A 21462-nucleotide genomic window follows, 5' to 3' on the forward strand; every position below is an offset into this window, starting at 1 on the left:
AGCAGAGTATTAGTAGGTTTTCTTTTCTAAGTTTTTGTCAATTTTCTCATATAAGAAGCCTTTATTTATAGGTAACTCAATAGTATTTGATTTGAAATTTTATCTCAGCATTTATTGAGATTTAACTACAAATTTGGCTTTAATTTTGGTTTGCATTTAATAAGAACCCATATGAGTTTCTTTTTTTTTTTTTTTTTTTTTTTTGACGTTGTCACATGACTTTTTTCATTTGATATTGTCACATGGATTTACGTGACTTGTGACATGTGTCATTTTTATGTGAGTCACGATAACTCAAATACTTGATATGTGGTTTGATTTAATTTGCCGATCGTCCTCTGTTAATATATATTATCAATTGAAAATTAATTTGATCACAAATATTTAACCACAATCAATTGAATGGTTGTGAATACATCATAAAACTTTGATGTCTACAGATACATACCCCTAAAATAAGGGATTTACATTGTAGACACTACTTTAATTTTACACACACAAAAACAAAAACAAACAAACCATTCAACAACGATGCCTTGCCATGACTAGCTGACGACGCAACGCCAACACTGCCATCCCACGCCTCACCCTAGGCCCTAATATACATCATCATTTAGTAAACTTTACTAATTTACTGATTAAATTTTTCTGTCTTTTTCATAAAAAAAAGAAGAAGTAAAGTTAGACTAGTTAGTGATTCAAGAAAAAAAATTGGTAAAATTAGTGCTAGTATTTGATAGGTTAATGAGTAGTATGAGTAGTGCGTTATTTATTTGAAATGCTGATATGTAGCAGTGGATGCAGGGAAATGACGCATGGCTTGGTCCTGGTGAGTGGGGTGTGTTGTTGGATATAGCTGGTTGAATTTTGTCTTGTAGTTTATAATTTATTTTTTTTATCAAAGATTATCAAAGACAAAGACAAAGAGATAAGAAACAAAGATAAAAACAATAACAATGGCATAATAAAATAAAAATGGCACACATCAACTTTACATAATAAAATTGTCACACATGCTCACGTTATTGACTCGTAGTGCTATAATTAAATGAATGCTTAATTGGATTATTATTATTATTATTTGTTTATACTTCTACCCTTTTAACTCAAACTTTGAACTCCATCTTTTTTTTTTTTTTTTTTTTGAGAAACAAACACACATACACACAAGGGAGAGGAAAAGGAGTTCTACCACAAATGCACACCACAACTCTACTCAAAAACCATGATAACTTTTAAGAGAGGGTGGAGCAAGTTATTGATCTCCATCCTTGTATCTAAACAAACCTTCTCAAAAATATTGTCCAAAAAAACGCTCATGCCACATAATAAGCGAGTATATAATACTGTAATACAAAGATGATTAGCCTTTAGAAAAAAGAAATTATGACTATTTTTTTTTTTCTTAATGAAAGCAAACTTGTATTAAAGCAACGGCAGCAACAGGACACAAACAAACAGAACAAACAAAAAAAGAACTAAAGCTTGATCATGAGCCCATTGCTCGTTTTAATCCAAGCCCATTTATTCGCTTGATCATGAGCCCACATGGAAGCTTTGTTTACAGCTGCAACTGAAGCTTGATCAAACAATTCACTGATTAAACTATCATTCCAACCAGCCTCATTTTTTTTTTTTTTTTTTTACAAGATAGAATTCTACTTTAATCTAATCTAAGTGTATATGTGTGTGAAGCTCCCTCCTAGAGACTTGAACCCTGGCCCTTGCCCCCCACACCCTACAAGCATTTATACTTATGAAGTGACCATCACACCAAGGATGTGCGGTGGTAATTCCAACCAGCCTTTAACTGGTTTAACAATTGTGACACCACCAAACAAGAACTCCTAGTTGGGTCCTTTGGGATTGGCAAGAAACCAGGCATATCGATCCGGGAGCCATAGGTCCTCCCAAACCAAAATATACTCCTCAGACCCAACTAGTTTACAAGTTCCTTGTTTTAGGATCTTATTCCCATTCTTAATACTCCACCAAGCCCAAGATGCATTAGAACTTTTAGTTGAATTTAACTAGTTTGCTTTGAGCTTGTACTCTGCTTTTTGAACTTTCACACACAAGCTACTCTTGCCTATCTCAAAAAAAAAAAAAAAAAAAAAAAAAAAGGCTACTTTTGCCTACAATACCCACCACCCAAATTTAGCTAATAGAGCAATGTTGATGTCTTCAAATTTCTTAAAACCCAAACCATCTTGATTCTTTGGCTTTCAAAGATTTGCCCAAGCAAGTGGTGTGAGATAATGTTTAGAATCACTGAATCACTCTTAGGATTCTACCAAAAACACCTCACTATTGTGTCCAATCTTTCATTCAGCTTACTTTGAAGCTTAAAAATTGACATTGTATAATTGGGAATAGCCTGAGCTACTAATTTGATCAAAGTAGCTCTCAAAATGGATGGAGTCGCGTGTTATATATTGACTCTCAAAATGGAAGTTCTACTGATTATATTTTTCCCTTTAAATTAAGAATTTTACAATTGAATCGCCACTTACTTAATTATTGAAATAAATAAGAAAATCAAAATTAAAAAAAAAAATTCCTCATTTTATTGATTTGCAAATGAATTTACATTGATAATAAGAAATTGTATGACTTTAGTCCTAGATACAATCTAAGATAAAGTACATGATTTTGTTTCCTAGTTACAATCTAGAAATTGAAAATTACATGGGCAAGTATTGATCTATCAACTCTTGATCTAAACTCGGAGGCTATGTTACAACGTGTGAAGGTGTTAGGCACCTCCCTTACCTATTGAAACTAGTCTTTTAGACTATAGTGGCCAACATTCATATCATATCATCCAATATGTTATTAATCAATTTGCATGTTGAATTTAATGTGTGTGTATGTGATAAACCCTAATTCCATTTATTAAATATTGCATTTCGATTGAAAAACTAAATTATAGTGAATGTGTGTGGGTGGTGATATCCTAGATTCAAGAATATGAGAGAATTATGAAACTAACTTGTTTTTCATATTTTGTATGTGGACTTAAGATCAAAGCTAGTGTCATGCATGAACATGTAATGAACAACTAAGAACATGTGAAGAACGCATATGAACATTTAAGAACATTCAAATATATTCAAGGAATTTAAATAATTACTAGCATGCTTTAATTTTAATCTCATCATAGCAATATAAAATAACAAGTTAGGGAAAGAGATTATACCTGCATGCAAGATCCACATGGTGAAGGAGGAAGCTTTTGCAATAGGCCTTAAGGGTATAATAAAAAAGAAGAATTAAGAGAGGGAGAGTGAGTCTTACTCAATATCTTGAGTCTCAAGAAGACCAAAAAATGACAAGACTACTCTACTTCACTAGAACTTAAGAGGGGAGAAGAAATGATATTTTTTTGTGTCTTGGAACGGAGGAGATGGGAAGTTTATATAGTAGTGGTGAAGAAAATATGAATAGAATGGCATTTAATGAGGATTAACAAAGGATTAAAGAGAATCATAAACTTAGACCCTATTTCAGTATTTAGAGAAAGCTAATGCATTAAATTTGGAGGTTGGTGGGAGTAATGAGCAAGCAAAATGTCTAAAACCTCGGTTTTCTAGTAGCTCCTGTAACAGTTTTCAGAGCTAACTTCGAAAAATCATATCTTTTCTAAATTCTAATCGGAATTGTCTTATTCTTGTGCTTAAATTGAAGCCCTAGTTGTCTAGTTTCTGGCTAAATTACCTTCATTCACAAATTCAAAATACTCTGAGAGATATCAACAAAATGGTGAACAAAGTTAATTTGTTGGAAAATAGTTTCAGCATAATTAATATTAATATGCCTCAAATTAGTTCCCAATTAATATTAATAGGTTCCAATTACTTCCATTTCAGAATTAATTAGTCCCAAATTTACTCTAATTAAAAAGATAATTACACAAATTACTCATTGTATAATTAATGCTTGATTATCTAATTAATCAGGTGTGCACAACCTTACCGTAAGATGTAATCTTAGCCAATCAAATTATGATATGTCATTAATTTCAAATTGATTATAATTATTACCAATTAGAATCAATTGTTCATGATTACATATAGTCAGACTCAACTTGTGATAGTCCATCTCGGCCATTAACTTGATTTGGTGATAACTTTTAATCTGATGATTCGATTAAGACTTATAAACAATCAATTTGATTATTACAACATCAAGATCACTTTGATAAAATGAAATTAAGGATCTAGTGGCCACAATTAAGATGTCTATTTTCAATGTGAAATTTCTCTTTTGTCTCCTCCATGTGAGGTTAAATGTGGGTTGTAAAATGGGGTGTCAACACATCTCTCAAAGCATCCATCATTCTTTGAAAAAGCTTTAAGTTTGAACTACCACTAATAATTGCTTCCCAACAATATCCCAATAGTGATGATAGAACAAACCGGGTATACCATTAGGACCAGGAGCCTTGAGTGAGCGCAAGAACTTTCTCCAATTAATTTCATTGTCTTCATTTGAAATACAAGACTCAATTAAATTATCTAAATCAGTAGGCATTTGAGGATGGGAGGATTGGTAAATACTTCATTAAGTTTATTAATAAAATAAGCTCCAATCTCATCTCTGTTGAAAATACGATCTCCACTATCCTTCTTAATTTCTGTAATCCAGGTCCTCTCCGTCCACTAACAAGAGTAGTAAGATGAAAAAATTTAGAGTTGCGATCTCCTTCCTTCAACCACAGCTCCCTAGACTTTTGCTTCCGCTTGATTTCCTCCTGCTCCAACCATTCATCAAGCTCTAAACATAAGGCTGCCTCATGCTCTAGAATTTCCTGTGTGCTGTCACTGCTGAGTAGGAGCTCTATCTTGCACCTCTTTAATTTTCTCTTCTAGCTCTTTAATTCTTGATCTAGCCAAACCAAACTGCCTCTTATTCCATATCTTGAGTTCCTCTCTGGCTTGCTGTATTTTTCTTAGCAATTTGAAACTTTGAGACCCATCAAAATGTCTTTGCCAAGCTTGCTCAAGTAATTACTTCTGAACTTGTGGCATCTCTCGTCCACATAGCTTCGAACCTAAATGGTTTGGCCCTCAACATTTGTTCCACATGGGTGTCATGAAGAATCGGATTATGATCAGAGGTGGAGGCTACTAGATGTTTGACTCTTGCCTTAGGGAATAAAGATTGCCAATAATCCTGGGTACAAACTGCTGTGTCTAATCTTTCTTTGATATTAGCCATGCAAGGCTTCTCTTTTATTTGACCAAGTAAACCTCGCTTGCTACACTGAATCCAAGTTCAATCGTTCCTGAAACATTCATGAAGTTCCTAAAATTTGTGGTATATACCTCCCTCAAAAAATGCCACCTCTCTTTCCTGAATTGCTTTTTTAAATTATTAAAATATCCAATGGCCATCTAAGGCCCAGCAAAAGATTCAACCATATTTTCAACTAAACACCAAAAACTAGCCCTACCATTGATGCTTGGCTGACCATATATAGCAAGAAGCATGCATGCATCCAAGTAACTGAAGGCGGTTCAGAATAAATTACAGACACCGCCACATTTTTGTCTCCACAAATCTTTTCAAGCTCTACACCTTCTTTCCAAAATAAGGCCAATCCTCCTAATTTACCCACAGATTCAATACAATAATAATGCTCATGAAAACCCAAACTTAATATTTATTCTTTTAGCTTTGGCTTTTGATTCTGCTGTAAAAAATAATATCTGGACTTTCCTCCCTCACCAAAGCCTTCAAAGCTTTAATTGTCGGTGCTCTACCAGCACCCCGAAAATTCCAAGCTAGCCCTGTTCAAACTAACCTTATTCTCTTTATGGACCTCAGAACAATCACCCTTGGTGAGGTAGAGGTACACCAATATTTAGCTTTATCTTCTACAACCTTTAACACTACACCAAAATCTTCAACACCAACACCAACCAATAAGTACACAACTACGTCAGAGGCTTAAATAGTTATTCCAAAGAGTGAGAAGCGACTCTAAACGAGCACCGAGACAAGTCCAGGGACGGACCCAGGTAGAAGGGGCCCGGGCCCAAAAAAAAAATTTTTTAGCAAGTAAAATTTTCCAAAAAAAAAAAAAAGGGGGGGCTTGGGCCCCCCTAAGTTTTTAGCTCAGGCCCCCTCCCAAAAATCATGAACCCCTAGCCCATCATCTTGCCAGGAGCCCATGACGCAAGTAAAAAAAAAAAAAAACTCAGCTCTCAAGTCTCAACAGTCCAAAACCAAACGGAGAAAGCAAAAAATGAAGGAAAAAAAAAAAGAGAAAAAAAAAGAAAGGAAAGTGAGACTGTGAGAGGCAAGACAGAGAGATAAAGAGTACTCAGAGACGGAGGGACCCATCTTGATCGGAGACCCATGTCGCTGTGACGGAGAGAGACAGAGACCCATCTTCATCTAATCATCTAATCATCTTGTACCCACGCTGATGAAACCCACGCCACCACGCGAGACCCACTTGCCGCCACCGGTCGCCAACGGAGACTCATCACACTCATAGGTATTTACTCTTATCACAGAAATTGAGAATCTGTGCTTGTGATCTGAGAATATGAGATTCACAGAAACTATGCTTGTGCCTTGTTCATGTTTGTGTTTTTATTGAGAATGTGTTTTTTAGAATCTGAGAAACTACGCCTATGATCTGAGAATTTGTGTTTTTTTTTTTTTGGGCTTTTTGGCTTCGTGATTGTCACTCTGTGTTTGTGATTCTCTCTCTTGCATTATATAGATGTGAGAGAGAGAGAGAGAGAGAGAGAGAGAGAGAGAGAGAGAGAGAGAGAGAGAGAGAGAGAGAGAGAGAGAGAGAGATAGAGTAGAGTTTGTAGAGATAGTTGTTTCTTTGTTGACTAATAGTTTGGCATAATAGGGACAAGTGGAGCTGGGCAACGAACAAGTGACAAAAAAAAAAAAAAAAGCAAAAAAAAAGGTAAAGTTAAGAAAAGTTTTTGTTAGCAGTGTTGGTAGTGGGATTCATTGGGTTAGTGGGTCAGAATTAGAAAGATGGAGACAACACAAAGACACAAAGACATAAATAAAGGCAGAGAGAGACAACACAAAGACATAAATAAAGGCAGACAAAAGACAAAAAGAAAAAAACAAATCATATAATATAGAAAATTGTCACACAAGTTTAAGAAAATAATGGTGATTCTTATATGATTTTTATTTTATTTGTAGATCATGAAAAAATCAACTACAATGGTTGAATTTTTCAAAAGAAAAGGTTCAACTTCAAATTCTTCCGAAGTCAACGTGGAATTGCCAACAACTAATGTTGCTATTCCAATTCTAAAAAATGTGGATGTTCCAATTCCGAAAAATGTCGATGTTCCAATTCCGAAAAATGTCGATGTTCCAATTCCGGAAAATGTCAATGTTCCAATCTCTCAAACACAATTTCAAAGAATTAACCTTGATTCTTTGGATTATGATTCCAGAACACGCAAACAAATATTGGAATATCATGTTAATCAACATGATGAAATTCGATGGGCTTACATTATAAAAGGTCCACACCAACCTCCTCTAAAGACATTCAAAAAAAGTGGAAAGCACAATCGTAGCTTTCAAGCTTCTTGGTTTGGAAATTATTCAACATGGCTTGAATATTCTCCTATGACAAATGCAGCTTATTGTCTACCATGCTTTGTCTTTTATAGTTCAAATGGGGTTATGGGACAAAATACAATCATTGTTGGTGGATTTAGAAATTGGAGAAAGGTTGGGGGCAAAGATTGTTATTTTCAAGGTCATATAGGAAAAGATCCTAACTCAGTTCATAGAGTTGTCGAGCAAATGTGTAAGGATTTGATGAACTAATGGCAGCATTTACAAAGGGTAGTTGATCATTTCACTATTGAACAAATTGCAAATAATCGGTTGCAACTGAAGGCCATAGTTTTTATTGTCCGATATCTTGCCTTTCAAGCTATAGCTTTTAGAGGTCGAGATGAAAGTTTTAGTTCATTAAATCGTGGGAACTTTTTAGAATCATTGGGTATTATGACTTTTTGGAATGAGAAGGTTGTTGAAATAATAGAAAAAGCTCCCATAAATGCATCCTACACATCACCTAGGATTCAAAAGTAAATTCTACATGTTTTCTCAGTCAAAGTGAAAAAAGCCATTCGGGAAGAAATTGGTGATGCAAAGTTTTCCATAATGGTTGATGAAGCTCGTGATGAGTTCATGAAAGAGCAAATGGCTGTGGTTTTTAGATATGTTGATGCTGAAGGCTTTGTGAAAGAACGTTTTTTTTGGCTTATTTATGTTGTTGACACTGCGGCTTTGACTCTAAAGAAGGGGATATATTCTTTGTTATCTCAACAATGCTTAGATATACAAAATATTTGAGGGCAAGGATATGATGGAGCAAGCAACATGCGAGATATGTGGAATAGATTACAAGCTTTGATTTTGAATGATTGCCCATATGCTTACTACATCCATTGTTTTACACATCGCTTACAATTGGCATTAGTAAAAGCATCAAAACCAGTTGTTCCCATTAGTCATTTTTTTCTTACATTGTTTTTTCTGATAAAAATTGTTATTGCTTCATGCAAGTGCAATGAGCAATTGAAAGTTGCCAATGCTAATGAAATAGCACGTTTGATTGATCTTGAAGAGCTTGAGACTAGAAATGGACTTAATCAAATTGGCACTTTACAACGACCTGTAGAAATACGTTGGAGTTTACATTTTAGATCAGTTTCTAGCTTATTAAGGATGTTTACTTCAACTATTGAAGTTTTACAAAATATAATTGATGATGCAATTGATGGAGAACATCGGGCAGAAGTAGAGTCGGCATATGAGGGTTTAATTTCATTTGAATTTGTCTTCATCTTGCATCTTGAGAAGGAAACTATGGAGATCACTGATAAACTTTGTCAAGCTTTGCAAAGCCAATCTGAAGACATTTTAAATGCCATGCATTTAGTTTCATCTACTAAAACACTTATTCAAAAATTTAGAGATGATGGGTGGGATGACTTACTCACCACTGTGATATCATTTTGTGAGAAGCATTGCATTGATGTCCTGGATATGAATGCTCGTTATGTTGCGAGGCGAGGTCGAGCTTGTAATCAACAAGATAACGTTACAATTGAACATCATTATTGAGTAAATATTTTTTATGCTACAATAGATTCTCAACTACAGAAACTAAATTATTAGTTTAATGAAGATGCAATGGAGTTACTTAGGCTTAGCTCAGCTTTAGAACCTCGAGAGGCATTAAAATCTTTTAGAAGTAGTGATCTTTGTTTGTTAGTAAAGAATTTCTATCCACAAGATTTCACAGATTATGACAAACAAGTATTGGAGAAGGAGCTTTATCATTTCGAGCATAATGTAGTCCAGGAACCAAAGTTCAAAAAATTGAAAAGTTTATCTGAGTTGTCTCAATGGTTAGTAAGAACTAGAAATTCAAAACACTACAAACTTGTTTATAGAATAGTGAGACTTGTGCTTACTCTTCCAGTTTCTACTGCTACTACAGAATGAGCATTTTCAGTTATGAAAGTTGTCAAAACTAACCTTCGAAACAAAATGGAAAATGATTTTTTAACGGACTCTTTGATGTTATACATTGAAAAGGATATATCTTCGACATTTAGTTTGGATTCAATCGTAGATGATTTTGAAAATTTGAAAGAGCGTCGAGTTTCCTTTTCATAGATGATTGTATAAAGAAATAATAGTTTTTTGCGTCTTTTGTTTTTGTTAGCAGATGATTGTATTTTAATATATTAAGAAACAATAATTTTTGGGTATTTGTTTTGGTTGATAGTTTATTAATACTATATGAATGCATATTTGAAAATTTTTTTTTTCGCTTATCTCCGACCCCCAACTAAAAATCCTGGGTCCGTCCCTTGAGACAACTCTATAGAATCTAGAAGCTTTTCAATAACCTTGCTTCTTTTTGCTACTTTGATAACATTAATTTAACGCCTCTGCACTATGCAGGTTTCTACTGAAATTGAAATAATTCGATTTCATCTCTTTTCTAATTTGCATCCAAGGTTCCATAATCCATTTCCATGTAACGTGCCAAAAAAAAAAATACCATCTAAACATGCGCTATATGTTCAGTTCAACCATGAACCAAGTTACCAAAATGACCTTTTTAAAATAATAATAAAAAATAAATAAATAAAGTCAGAATCAACCAACATGACTTAAATAAATGCAAACAATAGGAGGAGGACCGGAATGGAAAGGTCGGGCCCTCTCGGGCAATTATCTCCAAGTTGAGGAATTGTTGTTAATAAAGTTTGCGGACAATCTGATTATCAAAAAAAAAAAAAAAATTAAAAAAAAAAAAAGTTTGCGGACAATACGTATCACGTAAGCCTTTATTATTTTCTTTTTTCCTCCTTATTTTAATAATTGACTATGATGTTATGATTCTGTTACGTAAATTAGAAGATAAGATTAGAAATAAAATTAATTCAAAATTAATATTAATAAATTAAATAAACTATTGCATAATAAGAAAAAAAAATCAATTTATTATTAATAACAATCAATCTAATAAGTTTGGACTAATACCAAATAGGTCTAAAACTTTTAAAAATTGATCAACTTAGTAGTATGTGTTTGAATAGGACTATTGTGCGTCTACGTTTTCTATTTCATTTTTTTTTTTTCAGCGCATGAACAGTAAAATCACATGGATTTACTGTGCAGAGACAATTATCACTGTTCACGTACTGTAGCAACACTGTTCACACACTGTAGCAGCACTGTTCATGCATTAAAAAATATTAAAAATGGGTCCCACGGTACTACTCACAGATTTAAAAATTATTTTGCTACAGTGTTTTTAGTTTTCAATTTCAACAAAAATAAGTTATATCCAAATGGACTCTTAGTCCCTAAATCCAATTTAGTCCATAAACGCCATTTATCCTTTCACTTGTTCTCAAGTTCTCTTCTCTCCCCTCTTTCTCTTCTCAGGCCCTTCTCTTTTCCCTCTCTCGTATTTTCTTTTCTCTTCTTTGAATTCTATCATTGTGATTACACTGATATACGCATTTTGAGCACAAATCACACTACACGACCGCACTATGTCATAAAACACAAACATACACGCATAGACATACAAATTCTAAAACCTAAAACCTCCCAAAATCCCAAATTTCCAAACATACACACAGATTCATATGCATCCACCAACAAAAACACCATATTAGACCCATTTTGAGACAAACCCCAAATCAAAAAACACTTATAAGACCACAAATCTGCAAATAACCATACCCAAACCCCACCTTTTAGACCCAAATAAAAAATCACCAAACCTTTATCACCATAAGAAAACCCAATCCCTAAACTGACCAAGACCTAAACCAACAAAAACCAAAAAAAAAAGAGAAAAAAAAAATATAATAGTACAAAGAAAGAGGAGAAAGATCAACGACCACTAGTGGTGGCAAAGCTCGTGGGTCTTTGCCGAACATTCCCTTGACGTTTGGGACACAAGCCCAAACACAAATAGAGACCCAAACCTAGAAACAGAAATAAAAAACTCTCTTCCATGGCTAAGGAACCAACTATCTCCATGGCACTGATTCAAAGAGAGTGCTAGATGCTAGTGGCAAAACATGGGTTTCGGCCATTAGAGAGGGAGTGTGACTATGTGAGAAGAGAGAGCCAAAGAGGTTTAAGAGAGGGAAAAGAGAAGGTTCTGCATTCTCTGTGTCTGTGTGTGTGTGTGTGTGTGTGTGTGTGTGTGTGTGTGTGTGTGTGTGTGTGTGTGTGTGTGTGTGTGTGTGTGTGTGTGTGTGTGTGTGTGTGTGTGTGTGTGAGAGAGAGAGAGAGAGAGAGAGAGAGAAGGTGAGAATAAGTAATGGGATAAACAGCGTTTGGGGACTAAATTGGGTTCATGAACCAAATTGGTCATTTTTTAAAAAATTTGGACTTAATTGGTATTAGCCCAAATCTCAGGGTAGCTTATTAGAATTTACCCAAATAATAAATACATAAAATTTAATCATGTAACTTGGTTGATCAAAATAAATTAAAAAAATAAATCAATGTAAAAGTGTTAAAAGTATAAAAATATACCCAGAAAATTGTTAACCACCTCACTGTTTTGATTGCTTTTAAAAAAATTATGTAGAGTTGAACTTTCTTTCTCTACGTTTTAAAATTATTTTAAATTTGTGTTCATAGCAAAAACTAGAGTTTGAAACTACACGAAAAAGTCAAGAGATTGAAAGTAAAAACTATTAGAGCAAGGATCCCGTCGCAGGGGGGTAGCCCATTTTGAACACACTTTTGAGCATTTTTAAATTTAAACAACATTATATATATTTTCACACATTTTTTTACTCACACGTATATCAAAAACACCCAAACAACATTACTTAAACTCCTCTACCAAACGGGCCATTAGTGCCATGAGAAAATAAGACATACGTAGTATTTTAAAATAAGAAATCGTTGCTTTGAGTTGAAGTGACATGAGCAGTTTGGTAAATGAATTTTTTTTTTGAACTTCAAAAGTGTTGTGATATGAAAATTTTAATTTCAATTGGTGCTAAAGACTAAGTGCCATGATTAATTTTTACGTTATCTCCTTTACTTTTTATTTATATTTTTTGTATGCATATATATCATGTTGTAGTGGTTTCAAGAAAATAAAAATAAAAACATGTAGTAGTTAGTGGGGGAGCCAGGACAAATTTTCAAGAAGGCCAAGCTAAGTTAAGTAAAATTCTTTTAAGTATTCAAATTTCATGACTAATTAAAAAAATATACTTTATTTCACAAATTAATTTCAACTCAGCAAAATTATGCCATCCTATTAAAACCATTTACAATTGATTATGAACTAAATTAAAAAAATATTTGTATGACATCAAATGTTTAAATTCCCTAATTAAAAAATAATAATAAACAACTTTATAACAATTGCTTAAAATGTGGTCATAATATTTTCCTTAAATCAAGTGATTAAACAATATTATCAATTAAACAAGCAATAATAAATATTATTATTATCAAATTTAAGCCAAAAAAATAAAATAATAAGTCCAAGTGCAAGTTGTAAACCACTCAAACAACTATAGTACTGCAACTTTAATAAAATAGTTTATTTAAGTCTAAGTCTACTCTACTGATGGTTGTATACCAAAAAAAAAAACTCAATAAAATAATACAATTTAACAATGAGTTAATAAAATAAGCATAAAAACGAACTACTTCACTCCATCCAAAATTCAACACTTGCAGTTGTCAAAATAACGTGGTACTCTACTCTTTCCTTAAAAACAACGGGCAGAATTCTATGGACCGAACATAGAGAGAGGTTGAGAGATACCACCGTGAAGATAGATCAGTTGGTTGGTTATTCAATGGTGTGGATGGGATCACGTATCAGACTTGAGCTTGCAAGTATGGCGGCCAAATTCTATTCCTGTTTTTGGATTTTTTTGGGGACAAAATTAAGATTTGAGGGCCGAAACATGTCTATATTTTTTGCCAAGATTCTAGGGGGCTAGTAAGTAATAAGATGTTCTTAACTTTTATGGGTTTTTTTTTAGTTATCACTTTACTCCCAGTTAACTGGGCTAGTAGGAAGTGACCGTAGGTTGTACACCTTGATTGGTCCTAGACTCCTCGCTTTGTGTCGCATTCTACTACTACCTATATGGCTCAAATTTTTCCACTATATTAAGAAAAATTTAAAAGATATTATAAATTTTATTATATACTAGTAAATTGTCTATGCGATGCACAAATAATGTTATAATATTTTATATAAGATGATTTTGGAGAATTTTGTATATATATTATAGTATAATTGTTGTAGAACTTTGATAGTAATAAGTTCGTCATAAGAAGAAACAATTATAAATTACACACACATATCTATTATAATTATTCAATACAAGTAATGAGAAATAAAAAATAACTTTGGTGGAATATTATGAATAAAAATTTATATAAAATGTGTTTTTTTCCCCTTAATTCTAAAACAAAATACACATCCCAAATACCTATAGTCAATCACATCATTTAAAAAATCTACACATCCACAACAACCGACCTTAACATCAAAATCATAATTGTCGTTGTCACTCAATATAAAATGCAAGCTACTCTTCCTTAGTGGTAACCAACTCATACAGGTTAAGATTAATGACCTCTTTTTTAGTTTGCTGTATTTGACATGGGATGGCAATGGCATGGAGGGCTATGGGTAGGTATAGATAAAGGGGTAGAAGTGTAAAATGTGAAAATGGTGAATTAAAATGTAAATAGTTTTGTGTGTATGTATGAGGGATGAAAAGTCTTGAAACATTGAACCAAATAATATAAATAAGATTTATTTTTTAATTAGAAAAGTCTTGAAACATTAAACCAAATAAAACAAAAATCTAATATTTAATTTGTTCTTATCTCTTATGTGGCACTTAAGAGTATTTTAATTCTCTTTGCATATAATGCGACACTTGACAAAACCTCATACTTTTCCTCATAAGGTCTTTTCTTTTATATAATAATAATAATGATAATAATAATAATAATAATAATAATAATGATTGATTATAAACTCGTGTGACAATAAATATAATTAGTTCATTAAAAAAAACACAATAATAATTGTTTGAATTACTTTTATGTGATTAGTAAACACATTATTTCAAAAAGGTTATATATAGTTTTTTTTTTTTTTTTTTTTAGAAACACATACGCACACATCTGGATAGGGGATAGGGTTATGTACTTCAATTTGTAGTATCCTAGAACACCTGTTTTTGTAAACTTATTTGGAGTTCCAACTTTGAATTAGTCTCCTCTTGAAAAATGTTAAAAATACTACAAATTTTAATACCTAATCTCCACAAATTGGCATGAAAATGAATGTGATTGGTGGCTTTAAAAAACATAATAAATAAATGTAAAAATTACTTTTTCCTAATTGGTGTAGTTAAAAGTTGTGTGTGTGAGAGATATAAAACCGTAAGGTTTGGCCTGATTTGGCTAATCTATACCGATTTGAGGTAACTAGGCACTTTTTGTGCTTCCAATAAACTTTTTGACTTGTATTAGGGTTTTCTTAATTTTCTTGGGGGTTTTGGGTTTGTTTTTCTAAAATTTGTTAAAAATTAAAAAAAGAAAAAGATTAAGACAAAAACTTATTGTGTTTTATTTTTTTATTTCTAAAAGCTAAAAATTGGTTTTGATTTTGATTTTGTTTTGTTTTTTTTTTTTTTTTCTTTTTCTTTTTTGGCTATTGGGACAAATTTTAGAACTTAGGGGGCTGATGCCCCTTTGGGCCCAACCCCTGTCCTATTTAGATATAAAGGGGCAAAAAAGGGACATATATATCAGGTTTATTTTATTTTATTGAGAAGAAACCCCGAAGGGGAAAATTTTATTCAGTCAATAATAAATCATTGTTGTAAACATTATAGAAATCTGGATGAATAGATTCCAGCCAAACAAGTGGAGAGTGAGAAGATCTTGCTCTTCTAACAAGTCTATGAGCAACATTATTTCCAAGTCTTTTAACATTACAAAAATAAATGGCATCAATGACATTCTTTGAGTCTCCTTCTACTAGCACTTTCCCAAAACCCAGCTCCTAAGCAAACCAAATGGCATGCCATGCTATTAACACTTCCACCATCTCTACCAAGGTAGGCAGCGGAATTTGTTGCGATAAAGCAGCCATAACTAGTCCATTCTCAATAAGGATTATAACACCCAAACCAGTAGTGTTGTCATCATAAAAAATTGCTCCATCAAAATTAACCTTGAACCAACCAAAGGGGGGAGGGTGCCATCAAACTAAGCAGGCTGTGGAAAGTATCTTTGCATGGATAGGGCGAAGTTGTGTGTGTGTGTGTGTGTGTGTGTGTTTGGGTTTTCTGTACTTATTTTATTTAAGAGGGAACTACAAATTTATTTTAGGAGGGAAATTAAATTTTTGATAAATGGGGAGCCTACAATTTAGCCCTTACCCCTTAATAGATAGCCGAATTTTTTTTCTCAAATTCTCAAGAAGAGGAGGGGGGGGGGGGGGGGGGGGGGGGCGGGGGTTAGATATAATTTGACTTTTATCTAGCATTGATAATGACAAATTTGGAAAATTTTCAAAAAGTCAAGGGGTCCCTTCGCTCCTCTCCTTTATCGTCAAGTAAGTAATGTGTATTGCACATAAAAGAGCACATGTCATTTTCCTTCTTGATATGAGTGATAAATTCAAAATTATGTATTTTAGGTAAAGTAATTTGTTGCATGATTTATTGATCCGACTTGACTCACAATTTTATTGACCTGACTCGTTTTTAACCCTATTAAAATGACTTCCTTTTTGTACAGAAACTCGTTTTTTTACCCGAACACGACTCAACCAACCCATCTTGCCGCGTTAGAGTAAAACTAGAAACGTATTTGAACTTTGAAGAATAAAGTACATTTTTCATATCGTTTTATTTTTCCTGAAAGAACAAGAAAGAAGAGATGATGAACTTGAAGGGATTTGATATAAATTCTTTTTCAGTTTTCGTAGGATTCTGACAAAGGAGAATTGATGTATGAATGAGGGAAGCCAACCATTCACAGCCTTCCATATCACATGAACCACATGGCCCATCGTGTCCACACCTCACCAACTACGCTTTCTTTCATTACCCAAATACTAGTTATATCTCTCTCTCTCGCTCTCTGTCTCTCTCTCTCTCTCTCTCTCTCATTCTTCTTCTTCTTCTTCTTCCTCTTCCTCACAGTCTCAACATTAATTAATTAAAAAATGACAGAATTCAAGTCTCTGAGTGTAGACCTGATGGAGCGAATCCTGTGTCTCCTCCCAATCCCAACTCTGATCCGTGCTTCCACAGTCTGCAAACTCTGGTACTCCATCATCTCCTCCTCAACCTTCTCTTCCTCTTCCTCTTCTCTTCATCCATGGTTTTTCCTTTACGGCCTCCACAACACCTCCTCCAAGAACAACCAATCCTTCGCCTTCGACCCCATCTCCAACCTCTGGTTCCGCCTCCCTTCCAACACTTCCTTCTCCAACAACAACACTACTTCCGCCGCCGGCTTCCTCTTCACCACCGCACCCACCTTCTCCTTCTCCCCAGTCCTCTCTCGCCACATTTCCACCACTTCCCCTCTACACTACTCTCGCCACAACCCTCTCCTCGGAGTCTTCTATTCTAGCCACAACCACAACCACAACCACAACCGACCCAGTTTCATTGTTGTCGGTGGAGTCAGATTCATCGGCAACCTCGTCGACATCGAGGACCGTTTAGCCGTAGAGATGTACAACCCCGATCTCGATTCCTGGGGCATCTGTCCTCCATTACCCTCCGATTTCCCAACTGGGTTTTCCTCCTCGTCCTTATCTTCAGCCTTATTTAAAGGCAGGTTCTATGTGTTCGGTATTAACTCTAGCTTTGTCTCGTCCTTCGATTTAGAAACCCACGTTTGGAGTAATGTCCAAACTCTTAGACCTCCTGGGGTCAGCTTTTCTTTCTTGATCTCCTGTAAAGACCGCCTTGTTCTCGCTGGAATATGTAATTCGCAAGCTGGGTCGTCCTTTAATCTGTGGAGGATTGATGAGAAAACTATGGAGTTCAGTGAGTTTGCTATTATGCCTCAGGATTTGCTGTATAGCTTGTTTGATAGTGATGAGGATGATAAATTTGCTTGCTTGAAATGTGTTGGTTTGGGTGATCTTATTTATGTTTTCAACGAAGACTACCATAAGAGATACCCTGCTTGTGTTTGCGAGATTACTACTGCTACTACTGCTCAACAGTCTGGTGGTGGCAAGTGCAAGTGGAGGAGAGTACCCCAATTGCCTTCACCTGTTAATAAGTTTCATCAAGTCATTAGCTTTTGTTCCACAGTTTCGCTGCATAGCATTCTTCGAGGTCGTGGTGGAGATGCTGGAGCTGAAGCCTATGTTTGAGGATTCATCATTTCCTTTCCTCTACTTGGTAATGGTAAGAGTGCTTCTCGCTCACACCCTCATCTTTTTTAGCACCATTATTATCATAACTGGTTACATAATCATCTAATTTATTTGAATCATGATATGTTTGAATGATCAATTGTACTATATGCGTAACACTAGTCAATTAAAGTGGAGCATGTGCTTCTGAAGGTTAATTTCATCATATGAAGTAGTGTAGGTCCGTTGAGAAAGTAGTTTTGAATATTAGTAATAGGGCTGGTTATAGTTTTCAAATAATGAATGGGTTGTGCTATTACTCTTGATGAAAATGGAAAACTGGCGTGCCTTTTGGTAATTTCCAAAAGTATGGTTAATTTTCAAGGAGTCTCCAAATCCCCAAGTGCATCATTCGGAATAGTTTTTGACTTGAAGTTCTTATTCTCCGGAATTAGATCTTTATGAAAACCCTTCACCTTGCTCTTATAAGGGGAGGAGGTGCCTTTATGTCAGAGCTTATTGGCTTTATCAGAACCTTTTTTTTGCTTGCTCTTTGCAGATATCTGCCTACCTTTTCAGGTCAGTGAACTTACAATGCATGCGGAAAACCTCATACAGACATCTTGAAACTATATGATCAGTTTTGAAACCTATTTGCCACTTGCAATCTTTCTTTGTTTTTAAACTTTAAAGGAAGGCTCCCATAGCAAGGTTTAATGTTTGATGCCAAGTGTCATTTATTGTTTGATGCTTAAAACAAATTGATTGGCTGATGGGATAGTAAAAAAAAAAAAAAAAAAAACAAAGGATCATTGAACAATTTATATTGGAAATCTGAGTTTTTTATTGAGCTGTTCTTTCTTGTTGGTTGATTGTGGCTGGTAAAATGGGTTTTGCTAACTTGAAAGCCAATATATATATAATGGAAACTGGGGAAGTATAAAAGAGTCACCCAAGTATATAGGAAGTATACAACTGGGGACCAAAACAATCTAATATACAAATTACAAGCGTCCATCAAATCATAAACCAAAGATATGTAATGACTTCCTACTATTGACATCCAACCGGATAGCATTTTTTTTTTTTTTAAGGAAGTCTGCTATTGTCCTTTTAGATTTCTCAAAACACCAGTTGTTTCTCTCTCGCCAAATGCACCGCATCAAGGAATGAGGGACAACCATCTAGATACCAAACAAGGAGAGCACCATAGACCTAAGCCATTGGAAATTAAAGTTGTATCTTATAGATCCTCTTTCTTGGGCAATTTTAGGATTTGCGTCATTGATTTAAAGGATTTTCCCCTCCTTTCTTCTTTAGCCTGATTTTATTAAATTTTAATAGCTCTTCCTTAATTACATGTCCTCACTGTATAATGTTTACTTTGAGTGCAGTTAATGGCATACGAGTATGGGGAAGCTAATGAGCTGATTTTAGGCAGAATCTGACACATCAGTATAGAATGTCTGAACTGGCTAAATCAATAATTAATTAACATTACAAGTGAAATAAATAAATATAAGCCCTCAAGCTTGTGTGGACACTTCTAATTCTAAATTTGTTTCCTTTCTGAACAAAATAATCATCTTTTTGTTTTTTTTATTTCTTCGCTCCCCCCCCCCCCCCCCCCCCCCTTCCCCCTTCTTCTCTTCTGTTAGTAAGGATATGATTTGTGAATTTATTATTTTTTTTTACCATATATGTCGACCTCTTAGTGAAGAGGAGATGGAAAATGTGAAGGTAAGCTAGTATGTTATGATATTATGTTGGGAGACTTGGTCTGTGGATTGTATGAACAGAAATATTTTCCTATTTGCAGTTATTTTGATGGGGACACCATGGTATGGTCTGCAAGTTTAAACAACTTTCTATTTTAGTTTTATTTCTTTGCCCCAAAAGCAGCTCTTCCACTCAATATCGACACAAACTAACTGCAACTTCTTGCTTATTACACAACCTGATGACTGAAAGTGCCCAAAAGACACAGTTTAAAACCTTCTTTTAAGAAATGGTAAAAATTAAAAAGGTTGAAAACAACCATTCTATAGCTTATTGGCACCGGGTTTGAAGCAAGACGTAGTAAGTTAGTGGTAAGCTGGAAACACTCTGGCATTAGTCCAAATCTTGCCTTCAGATTTATTGCATGTTTGTCCTGTCATATCTGTAACTATAAGTTGGCTATTCTAGCAGTACTGCAGATCTTAGTTATTCAATTTGTACTTAATTTGTTTTTCATTTTTGGGGCTTCATAATTGTTTCTCTTGGTAACTACATGCTTAGAACAGTAACCTGTTTTCACCTCATTCTATCTTCCACAATGCTAATGAAAAGAAAAGGCTCATGTATCACTAGATGGAGAATAAGGCATGCCTCCATCACTACTACTTTTGAGTTTGGCATATGCTTATTCTTGGTATCCAAATTTTATTTGAGTCTAAATGCTTTAACGATTGGATGATGTAGTGGTGACTGAGTCCTCAACTTGTTTGTCAGTAATGCAGATGATGGATTTGCAAGATTCATATACTTGGAATAGGGAAAGATCATGTGTTCATAAAAAGAAATTGTGTTGCTGCTGGATCGAAGACTTTATATTGGCTAGCATCTGTATTTTATTGTTTTTAATTCAGCATTACCAATGAACTTATTCTTAGGGACGGAGTGAAGGAAATCTGGCTGGAGCCAGCATTTTCAAGGTTGACTCACTTTTTGTAGGTTGACCAATTACAATTGTAATCACTCTGAACCTTATGTAATTAGTCATTCTAATGATCTGATGTGGATTTTATTATTATTTTAAAATGTAATGAAATAAACTGTACCCTGTAATAAGTTTCAGCTTGACTATCATTATCTGTAAACCTTTTAGTAAGTTTTTAGTTTCTACTTACTAGTAAGATCCGTTTTTAGGGGGTGACTGTGGCTGCCCAGTAAGTATGTGGGCCTCTTCTGTGTTTCCTATTGTCATGTAGTTTGCATTCACCTGGAGTATGCTAGGCTGTGTATCTATTTTGAATTGGACTGTAATTTAGTGCAATGAAAGGCCCATCATGTGCTATGGTCTTTCACCCTTGCTCTGGTGTATGCGGTTGAATATGTCATATTGTTAAATGTTATTTATTTGTTTGTTTTGTTTTTTTCCCCTACAGTGTGTGATGTGTGATGTGTGATGTGTAATATGTATGGTTGATTAAAATAATTTTCAGCAGCATCCCTTTTCGATTTTTATAATGTGATAGGGGGATTTGAATTCTAGATTTCTTTGTTGGAAATGCCCGAAAATGCGAGTAGTATCCCTTTCCTTTCCAAGTAACCATAGGATGATCCATGTGAGGAGGAGTTGGGAGTAGGTAGCCTAATGGTTGGCAACATCATTTTACCAACCATTGGATTGGAAGTACAGGAAATGGCATTTTGGATCAGAGATAGAGATGACCAAGGAACTATTAATGTTTCTCAAGAGACTGGTGTAAAAACAAAAATGAAATTCATCTCATAATGCTAAACCCTCTCTGACAGCAAAT

General features: G+C 34.4%; 2 protein-coding genes across 3 annotated transcripts; both read left to right on the forward strand.

Moving 5' to 3' along the window:
- The first annotated feature begins 8169 nt into the window (after nucleotides 1-8169).
- LOC126701123 (uncharacterized) lies at nucleotides 8170-9135 on the forward strand. Its single transcript, XM_050399257.1, has 2 exons — nucleotides 8170-8247; nucleotides 8575-9135. Exons 1-2 carry the CDS (start codon nucleotides 8170-8172, stop codon nucleotides 9133-9135), a joined length of 639 nt encoding a protein of 212 aa, XP_050255214.1.
- Nucleotides 9136-16492: 7357 nt separating this feature from the next.
- LOC126698759 (F-box/kelch-repeat protein At3g24760) lies at nucleotides 16493-20785 on the forward strand. 2 transcript variants are annotated; one of them, XM_050396183.1, is made up of 2 exons: nucleotides 16493-17990; nucleotides 20440-20785. In XM_050396183.1, exon 1 carries the CDS (start codon nucleotides 16787-16789, stop codon nucleotides 17954-17956), a length of 1170 nt encoding a protein of 389 aa, XP_050252140.1. In that variant the 5' UTR covers nucleotides 16493-16786; the 3' UTR covers nucleotides 17957-17990; nucleotides 20440-20785. The 2 variants fall into 2 exon arrangements, with proteins under 2 accessions (XP_050252140.1, XP_050252138.1); XM_050396181.1 differs by having other exon boundaries at nucleotides 16496-17990; nucleotides 20432-20785.
- The last annotated feature ends 677 nt before the right edge of the window (nucleotides 20786-21462 follow it).

Source organism: Quercus robur, chromosome 9 (assembly GCF_932294415.1).
Source record: "Quercus robur chromosome 9, dhQueRobu3.1, whole genome shotgun sequence".
In the NCBI taxonomy this organism is placed as follows: domain Eukaryota; kingdom Viridiplantae; phylum Streptophyta; class Magnoliopsida; order Fagales; family Fagaceae; genus Quercus; species Quercus robur.

Coding starts and splice junctions, on each gene's coding strand:
- LOC126701123 (XM_050399257.1), top strand. CDS start 8,170: ATGGTTGATGAAGCTCGTGATGAGTTCATGAAAGAGCAAATGGCTGTG. Junction 8,248..8,574: donor ATGTTGATGCTGAAGGCTTT/GTGAAAGAACGT, acceptor GCTTCATGCAAG/TGCAATGAGCAATTGAAAGT.
- LOC126698759 (XM_050396183.1), top strand. CDS start 16,787: ATGACAGAATTCAAGTCTCTGAGTGTAGACCTGATGGAGCGAATCCTG.